Source organism: Empidonax traillii, unplaced genomic scaffold (assembly GCF_003031625.1).
Source record: "Empidonax traillii isolate 1590-97213 ecotype Southwest subspecies unplaced genomic scaffold, ASM303162v1 scaffold1116:size242947, whole genome shotgun sequence".
Classification (NCBI taxonomy): Eukaryota; Metazoa; Chordata; class Aves; order Passeriformes; family Tyrannidae; genus Empidonax; species Empidonax traillii.
This window is the reverse complement of record NW_020956309.1, coordinates 101023-110628: the sequence shown is the minus strand read 5'-3', so window position 1 is coordinate 110628 and position 9606 is coordinate 101023. Positions and strand designations below refer to the sequence as shown.

Genomic DNA, 9606 nt, shown 5'->3' with positions numbered 1-9606 from the left:
TTTGTTTTTCTAAGAAAAAGCAACCAGAAAATAATTCGGAGTTTATACAAAACATCTTTACATTATTTCTTCCAAAAAAGACTAGTATTTACACAAACAAAACAGGGGGGGAAACAAAAAAAAAATTTAAAAAAAAAAAAAAAAAAAAAAAAAAAAAAAAAAAAAAAAAAAAAAAAAAAAAAAAAAAAAAAAAAAAAAAAAAAAAAAAAAAAAAAAAAAAAAAAAAAAAAAAAAAAAAAAAAAGGAAAAGAAAAAAATCAACCAAACTTCAATACTTTCCATGAAAAGAACCCGAGGGACACACTCCAATCCAGGACCCAGCAGCCTGAGGTGCTCAACAAAAACCAAGAGTTCTGATTTCACCCTTTCTTCACATATTTACAAGGTTTTCCAGCTGTTCCCAGCAGGAGTTGGACTGATGGGGACCTCAGCTGGGGACAGCCACTGTGGGAAGCCACCAGCACTGTCAGATCACTTTTGGTACAACCTGTGGCCAGATTCTGTCCCATCGTCTCCAAAATCAAACCAAAACTACTTTGTCCCTCTCCTGCCCCTCCACTCCAGCTGCTGCTCCCAAGGGATTCCACTGTCACTGTCACTGTCACTGTCACTGTCACTGTCACTGTCACCACCGCCCAGCCAGGGCTCTGCTGCTTTGGGAACCACAGGCCAGGGTTTGGCAGATGGGAGAAGAAAAGGGGGATTTTTTAAGACACAATTTTCTGGGATTTCCAAGAGCAGATCCCATCCCCCAGTAGGGAATGAATGGGGTGTCCTGGTGGGGATGGCTCCCGGGCCAGGGGGGGCAGCACTGGCACGGATGCCATGGAGAGAGGGACAGAAGGTGCTACATGGGGAAAAGCAGTGGAGGGACAGGGGGAGCAGGGAAAGGGGCAGGGCAGGGAGGAGCACCCACTGCAGCTCATCCCTCCCTAGGGAAGCAGTTGGTTTGGGGCCCTGGAAACCAAATCACCTCGGGATGCTGAGGGCAGGAGAGCTGGGACACCCTGCTCCGCTGCAGCCCGAATTCCTGCCTCAGAACACCCCAAACCCACCAACGGGACACCCCGGGATGCTCCCATCCCGCTGGGGGCCAAACCCCAGCGCAGCACCCGAGCCACCAGAACCCCCCGGGTCAGCGGGACACCCCCAGCCACTGCGCCCCCCCATCCCTGCTCTGCCCCCCGCCCCTGCCCGCTCCTCGTCAAGGCACTTTAGCAGAGCAGCTCCCTCGCTCTTTGGGCACTTCCTAACGCGGGACTGGGGGCCCTGGGGACAGGCGGGAACAGCCCGGGCGCAGCAGCCCAGCCAGTCCCACTCCTGCTCCCTGAGCAAAAGCAGCTACTGCTGGAAGGAAAAGAAGGTGAGGAAGGGGGGACAGCCAGAGGACAGGTGGGTGACAGGGCACTGCCAGCTCCACCATGCCTGTCGGCATCAGCCACAGTGCCAGCAGGTCCTCCCAGGAACAGGAAGCAGGGAATGATCCCATCAGAAAAGCTCAACCCTGTCCAGTGTTGGGCAGGTTATGGGCAAGGCAAGGACAGGGGACCCTCGAGCTGTGGGACCCCCAGGAGGTGGCAGGACAAGGATGCTCCTGTGCCAGGAGCAGGGTGGGGGGACAGGCGTGGCAGAGGCTGGTCCCCAGAGCAGGTCTCACCAAGGGGCACGGAAAAGCCTTTGGCTCAGCTCCCAACCAAGCCAAGCCTGGTACTCCAGCCCCAAGCGCCGGCCTCCTCCTGATACCCCCGGCACGAGCTGTGGGTCGGGAATGTTTGTTTTCCAGTTTTCCTTTCCAAGGACAACCTCCCACAGCATGCCCAGCCTGGGGGTTCTGCAGCTATCCCCTGCCACCCCCTACTTTGCTTCCAGCAGGCTCAGCTCCAGCCCAATGGAAACCCAAAAGCTTTTCTCCACAGCGGGATGCTCCGGAGGGGTCGGGAGGAGCTGCCGGGTCACAGCTGCTCCGCATGGGGCAGGAGGAGCCCCAGCCCCTCATGCACTGAATGCTTGAGACAGGGTGTAGATAGAATTTTTTTTTTTTTCTTTCTTTCTTTTTATAAAGAGACTAAAACAAGAGTCAACAGCTACGAACACAAAGGTTTCCAGGGGCGGCGGCGGGAGCGGGACGTGCCCCGGGGCCGGGGGGACGGCGTGCTGGAAGGAGGTGATGGCGTGTGCCCGAAGGCGGCGGGCCGGAGTCCCGCCCGGAATTCACAAAAATAAAAATGTTACAAAAAAATTAAAATAATTATAATAATAATAATAGTAGTAGTAGTAAATCGGGTTTGCCAGCTTCCTCCCTGCACAGTTGTCTGCATCTTGGCACCGTGGCAGAGCTTTCTCCTCCTCCTCCTCCTCCTCATCCCCCCACGGCCGCTTGCTGCTCCTCGGACACGGCCCCGGCGTCGCTCCAGGCTCCCGGACCCCCACGGCACCGGCACACGGGCACTTCAGCAAGGATGGAGGGAAAATCCCACAACGAAAAGGGGAGGTGGAGTCTCCGGGTTTACCAGCGGTGTCCCGAGCACGGAAAGGCACGGCGCCCGCCCCCACGGCCGGCCACAGTCTGGAGAAGAAGAGGAGGAGGCTGAAGGCTCACCCTCGAGTCTCGGGATTACAAAAGCTGAGAACTACAAAACTAAATACAAAGGGGAGAATCAGCGCGTGAGCGTGAGCCATCCGCTCCCCGGCGCAGCCCCGGCGCTGCCCCGCCGTGCCGGGGGGTCGTGTCGCTTCCTCCCTCCGGCTCAGCCCGGGACGGGCGGCCCCCGCGCCCGGCGCTCCCGCGCTCCTGCATCGGCCGTTCCCAGGCTGCTCCTCACACCTTGTAGTAAATGTTGGCTGGGCTCTGCGGGGGCATCTCCTGCACGATGTAGACGGGGTGCCCGTAGTCCCCGCTCACCTTCTCGTAGTGGGGGCAGTAGTTGTTCTCTGTAGTCCGTAAGGGGATGATGATGTCGCTGGGCTCCGAGCCCGCGTTCCCGCTGCATTTCGGGCTGGCCAAGGTGCTGAGGGACAAGGCTGCGGCTCGCTGCTGCGTGTGCTTCCGGTGCCGCTTGCGGATCTTGATCAGGAGCACGACGAGGAAGATGATGATGAGGATGAAGATGACGCAGCCGGCGCCGATGGCCGCGAACACGGCCACCTTGGAGCTCAGGAAGCCGTCGCTGGGACCTTGGGTCTCCTGGCCGTCCTGGTTGACAGAGCCTGCAAGGCAAAGGGAGAGGGGATTCAGACCCTGCCAGGCAGCCAGTTCTGTGCTCTGTCCATGGATCACATCGCCCAGCGGAGCCCCTCTCTGCCCCCCAAACTTAGCGCAACATCCATGCTCCCAGGGAGGGGAGCAGCCCCATCACCTCCTCACTACCTTCCCACCCCAGTCAGACCAACATCTCCCTGGGAAGGACTGGGCAGAGCAGGCAGGGCCCTGAGCATCCACAGGGAAGGGGATTATGTGTCCTCTCCCTCACTCTGCATCACTGCTCCCCCTTTCCATCTCCCAGCCTAAGGAGCAGAGTATTCCTCGTGTCCAGGTGACCACCAACCTGCACCCTGTGAGCCCTTGCTCTCCAAAACCAACCTGGATGTCCTGGTGAACGTGGGCCTTGACAGCTAGAACCCCTCGATATCTGATTACTGACCCCTGGACCATGGCAGCCACAGCCCCTGAGGGGGGGCTGATCCAGGTGGGAATTAAAAAGCAACTCTTCCCTGCTCTGTCTGATTTCATTTTGCTCTCAGTGGGGCCAGGAACTCAGGAAATCATCTTCAAAGGGCTCTCACATGGGCTCGGCTCACAAACCCAAGGACCTCACCTCCTCCAAGCCCTCTCAGATGTCCTGTGAGGAACAGCACTTCCCTGCAAAGCTCCTGCCAGGAGCTGGGAAAACAAACCCAAGCTGCTCCACACCACAGTCAGGCTGTGCCAGGCGTGAGGGTCCCTGTGCTGGGGCAGGAGCTGCTGTGAGCAGCGGGGATGGCAGGGACGGGCACAATGCTCAGGGGAAACACATCCAGATCCTTGATCCAGAGAGTCTGGCATCCCTGGGATCCACACAAGGCCAGCAGCCTCCAGCCGTGGCAGACAGAGCCCCATCCCTCTGCAGGGGTCCCTGGGAAACCCAAACCCACCCGGCTTGCCGGGCTCCTCCACCGCCGGGATCTTGCTGCGTGGGCTCTGCGTGACGACCTTCAGCGTGTCGTCCGACTCCTTGCTCGGCCGACTCGTCGTCAGCTGCTCTGGGATAACCGCGTTCGGATCTGGCAAAGGGGAAGGGAGGGGTGGATGAGAAACCTCAATTCAACCTGAACGCCAGCAGCTTGTTCTGCCCCTAAAGAATAACTGCCCCTAAATCCCAGCCGCTCCCCTGGGGCACAGGAGCGATGGGAGATGCTGAGAGCAACCGAGTGAGGCTGAGCTGCTCCAGGGCTTGTGGGAAGCAGGTCCCCACCCTAATTCCCTGGTTTTCTGTTTTCAGAGCTCCTGTGCGTGGGCTGGGGCAGGTTTCTTACTTGGGCAGGGGGAGGAAGGGAAGGACAGGCAGGAGGCCAAGGCTGCAGCACAGCTTTGCCTGTTTATTATAAATATTGGCCCCAATGTGCAAACACAATAATGAGAAGCAGAATCGGGAGCTGAGCATCCGAGTCGAGGCCCAAACAAGCCCGGGGCATGGCTGGGGCTGGGAGGCAGCTCAGGATGGGAGGGGGTGGGGAGCAGGAGCTCCAGGAGAAGAGCCCCTGGTGATATGCCTGGTACCCCACTGCCACCGGTAACAGCTGAGAGCTGCCAAGCCCAGTCCCTGACCCCTGCCCAGCTCCAAACCCTCCTCGGATACCCGGGAAGTCACAGGGGCACTGCCTGTGCCAGCCCCTCCGAGGCACTTGCATGGCTCATGGGTCCCATGCCAAGTTCACTTCCCGCTGGGACACGGACCACGAGGTGACCGGGAACAATCGCTCCCTTTTAATCCTAGTGCTCTGCACATGTGTGATGTTGGCAAGAGAAAAAAGGGAGGAGAAAAGATCCTAAAAATGGAATTCTGCTGAACTAACCCGGGCTCCCAGGAGCAGCTGGCGTGGCCTCAGCTTCCCCAGAACCCTGAACCACCCCCAGAGCAGCACAGGGACCCCAGTTCAGGGGCAGCAGGAGACCCCAGGGCGCGGCAGGACTCACCCTGCCCCACTTTCATGACAATCTTCATGGAGCGTGTCTGGCAGACCCCTCCTTCCCGGTTCTCCAGGCCATCCAGCGTCCCGTTGGAAGTGGCTGCAAGGAAAGAGAGGGAACATTATATGAGGTTCCCGGGAGAACAGGCAGGCAGGTACCCGCTGTACCCTGGCCCCACTGGGCAGGTCCCAATTCTCCATGGGCACTGCCAGGCAGGTCTCTGCAGTCCCCAGTCAGGTCCCTGCTGTCCCCTGGCACTGCCAGCTCTCCCCCAGCACCCCCCACCATGGGGGTTCAGCCCTGACCCCACATTACAGCCCCATTTTCACACCCCAGGCTGGAGCCCAGTGAATTCCCAGCTCCTGCCCCTTCAAAGCTGCCTGCAGCAGTGAGGACGTGATCCCTCCAGCTTCCCCTCACTGCCACATCCACACAAGTGAGCCATTCTCCCTGCCTGCACCCTCCTCCCCCTTTAATTCCTGGATAATTTCCTTTGCTCCTGGTTCAGAATGGGAACACTTGCATATGCACAGTTTAAATTATACATCTCTAATTACACCCTGTGCCTCGGTGAAGAATGTAAACTCAGAGCCCCAGTGGGCTCCAGGGGCTCTAATTGCAGGGCAGAAGTCACTTAAATTCACATTAACTTTTCGCTGTAGCCGGCACAGATTTTGAAGCCTTTGGATCCTGCGGGAGTGCAGGGAACCACACAGCTCCTGCTGCCATCCCACAGGGAATAGCCCCACCCTCCAGCCCTCTGCCACATGGGGACGGCTCAGGGCAGGGGACACAGGAGAGATCAAAAACCCAAACCAGAGGACTGCAGGATTAAGCACCTGAAGGGCAGATTCTGCTGAACACACTCAAAAATCTGGGTTTTGACCCCAAAAGAGCCCTGGACACAGACGCTGTGCCAGGTGTGGAGCGGTGCTGGCACACAGCCAGCCCTGCCCAGGGATCAGTGCTCCACCAAATCCAAGCACAGGGATTTATTCAGCCAGGGAAGCAAGGAAACCCAGCGGAGCTCAGCAGCGGTGTCAGGAGTGCGATGCGACGGAGGATCACGGAGCTACAGGGATACTTTTCCAGACACAAGGCAGGACTTGGCCCGCACGGCACAGCCAACACCTACCCAAGCCTCAACGCCAAAGCTCAGCCCCAGGGTTTCAGGTTCCCTGTGCAGCCCAATTCCTGCCTCCATCCTGCGAAAATGGGCGTGTGGGAGGGTGGGGGTCTAGTGGAAATTTGGGATGAATCCATTGGACCCTGCTGGGTGTGAGTGAGGGGACAGGAAGAGGCTGGAGTACACAGCAAGGTCGTCCTTCCGCACTCCCCTTCCCACAACAGGACCCTCGGGTGCCTCCATGAGCCTCCCTGCTGGGTTACTCCGGAAAGCACATCCAGATCCCGCTGGGAAGCAGCTCCAAGTCCATCAGCTCTTTCCAAACACCTCTGTGCAATCCAGGCTCTCTCCTGAAACACCAGCAAATGTTCCACTGATCACAAAGTCCCTGGGCCGTATGCCGAGTTATCGCCTCTCCCACGGCTCCCGGGATGGAGCTGTGCATCCAGGCAGCTGGGATCCACTGGAGCACTGTCAGCACAAATCCCCACACAAAGGCCTGGGAATGCAGAGGAATGCCCCCAGCAGCCTGCACAGGCTCTTCCAGGAATCCAACCAGGAGGGGCCTGAGCTCAGACTCCCCATAAAAACATCTCGGGGACAGAACTCCAGCAGAGAGGAGGACACCCCAGTTCTCCCAGGCCAGAGGCACTGGTCTGGGGGTGGAATAAGCATATACATCCCAGCTCACGGCACTGAAGCAGCTCCATGAACAGTTTCCCAGCTTCTCAGCTCCATGCCATGGGTTGGTCCATGTCAAAGTCATTCATCCATTCTGGGGTAACAGGGCAGTCTGTAAAACCCAGCCTCTGTGAGGCCTCATGAGTCTGATTTATAAATAATTACCTAATTACATCAAAACGAGGTACAGAGTAATCGTGGCTCGAGTGTGGAAGCCAGGAGATCCCACAGAGGCAGCAGTGACAGGAGACAGCAGTTCCTCCAAATAACTACAGAGACGCTGTGTCTGGATGCAACAAAAACATTAAGGGTCCAAAGAGGACAGAGGGAGCAGCTGGAGCCACAGGGATGGCAGCTGGAGCCACGGGGATGGACAGAGGGACACAGCTGAGCATCTTCCTTCCCACCCCACACACAGGACTTGGGCACGAAGGCTCTTCTTTTTCTGCTCATGGTAATGATGAGTAGCTTTGAGAGGGAACCACCTGGAAAAACGAAGCAGTTGCCTGAGGAAATGTAAAAAGGAGCAGCTAAAAGGGCAAAACACTTGTAAAACCCAGAGTGATGGTCTTGGAATGGCCTCTGGAAACAAGGACACACACTGCCACGCTCCTCATAAATCCACAACGGGTCAGAGCAAAGCTGGATGCTCCACATGGCTGGCTGGGCTTCCAAAAGTCAAAATCCCAGAATCATCCAAATGGTGAAGAGTCCAGTGGCTGGTAGGGTTAATATGAACAAGTAGGACAGGGGAATGTGCTGAGCAGCAGGTCCAGAAGCAGGCAGGGGCTGTGGTCAGGGGTCCCCAAGGACCCGGGGGTGAAGGCTCCTCCAGTGTGGTTCCCATGGAGAGCTGGTCCTCCCACTCTGTTTCCTGCTTTCCCAGTGTAATAAGCCCGAGCAGAAGGCTCCAGGATCAGGTCAGCCCAGCTCCAGTGAAGACATGGGATCCAGGAGGCACTCGATGGATTCCCGAAGCGCCTGTGCCACTCGCTCAGGGTGAGTGGTGGTGACACCCCCAATCCTCAGCTGCCCACGGAATCCAGCATCAGCAAACCCACAGGAACACGGGAGGAAAAGGTTAAATCCACAGGCACAGCAGCAGCTGCAGGAGAGGTGGGAGAGCCCTGAGCTGGAGAGAGGCAGCTGCAGGGCAGTAGCAGGAGGCAGAGCTGTGACACCACGAAGGAACCAGGCAGGGAGCTGGGAATAGCCAGGCAATAGGAAATGGCAGAACTCAAACAACACTGTCAGCTCCACTCACCACAGGAGCAAGGCTCGATCCACACCCAGTGACACCGAGTGTACAGGAGCATTTCCCGGCCCTATTCCACTCTGGAGGGATTCACAGGTTGGCTGTAGGGCTGGGAGAGCAAAATTACCCTCTGCCCAGGTGACTTCCAGTGAGAGCAAGGCCTTTCCCAGCCCCCAGAGCCATCAGATGCCTTTCCCTAATGGAGCATTAAGCCCCGGCTGGTGAGTGATGAGGATTTACCAGTGATACCATTAACCATGTAATTGCTTGTCAATTTAGAGGAGATGGCCAGCCACCATGGAAGCACAGGCAGGACCTCCACTCCTGCCATTCCTTACACCAAGTCCAGCCTCGTGACACACACCAGGAGCCAGGATAGATGACCGAGAGCCCCCACAACCCCTTGGTCCCATCTCCAAGCAGGCTGTCCCATCTCACTGCTTCCCTACACCAGCACTCACTGTCACCAGAGCTTTTCTTCCTCCCCTAAAAATATTTCAAAGGAGAACTCGGGTTTTGGCAGATGGGAGACGCTGGAAGCAATACCTGGCAGGAGATGAAGGCAAGGGTCTCTTAAATGGTCAGCCTTGGACAGAGCGAGATGTTTGGTTTCTCTCCTGGATTCCCTCTAGCTGGGCTGCGTTATGATTTGGGCCCCAAAGCACAATTAATGTGCTGAGACTGTAGCAAATCCAAGTCTCTTTCCTTTTATTGCTCTTAATCACTCTTCCATCTGTGCACCACAGCCCTGCTCCAGCCCCAGCCAGGCACGGCGTGGCTGCAGCCCGGACACCTCCCCCAAGCCCCCCTCACCCCCGGCCCTGCACAAGGTTCGTGTTTCCATCACTTTAGGCGAGGTGGCTGCATCCCACCGGCACCCACCAGTGCCCCACAGCCTGACCCTGATCCCAACAGAGCTGAGAGACCAATCCTGGCAGGGGCAGCCGGTGCAGAGCAGCCTTGGCTCAGCCAGGACACTCCTGCCAGGCTGAAAGCCCCTCCTGGCACAGGTGAAGGTCCTATGGGTCACACTGGAGATGTGCCTCACACATCTACAGTGTGCTTGGACAGCGCCACGGATCCTTGCAGGAATCCACAAAGAGACTCAAAATAAAAATCCAGTTCCTGCCACCTTCCCTCTCCTCCAGGTCCTTCAAGTTGTTTTATGGCCCTCGGTGCTGACACAGAGGTACTGCACTGCTGCCCAATCCATCATGGGCACCGAGCTCCCTCCTCCCCCATCCCAGCCAGGGCTGGCACCCCAGGGGACACGGAGCCACTTCCAGGTCACTGAGCAGAGGCACTCGCCTGCTCCGCTGCACACAACTGCCCGGGGCCTCCAGAGAGCTCAGCTCTGTTACAGCCCCTTCTCCTCCT

General features: G+C 57.2%; 1 protein-coding gene across 1 annotated transcript in view; it reads right to left on the bottom strand.

Moving 5' to 3' along the window:
- Nucleotides 1–2018: 2018 nt before the first annotated feature.
- Nucleotides 2019–9606, bottom strand: part of EFNB1 (ephrin B1) — an 18628-nt gene continuing 11040 nt past the window's right edge. Inside the window, exons 2-4 of the mRNA XM_027905056.1 lie at nt 5174–5266; nt 4132–4260; nt 2019–3207 (exon numbers count right to left, since the gene is read on the bottom strand). Of these exons, the coding sequence (XP_027760857.1) occupies nt 2819–3207; nt 4132–4260; nt 5174–5266 (611 nt within the window). The 3' untranslated portion in view covers nt 2019–2818. The remainder of the gene's footprint in view (nt 3208–4131; nt 4261–5173; nt 5267–9606) is intronic.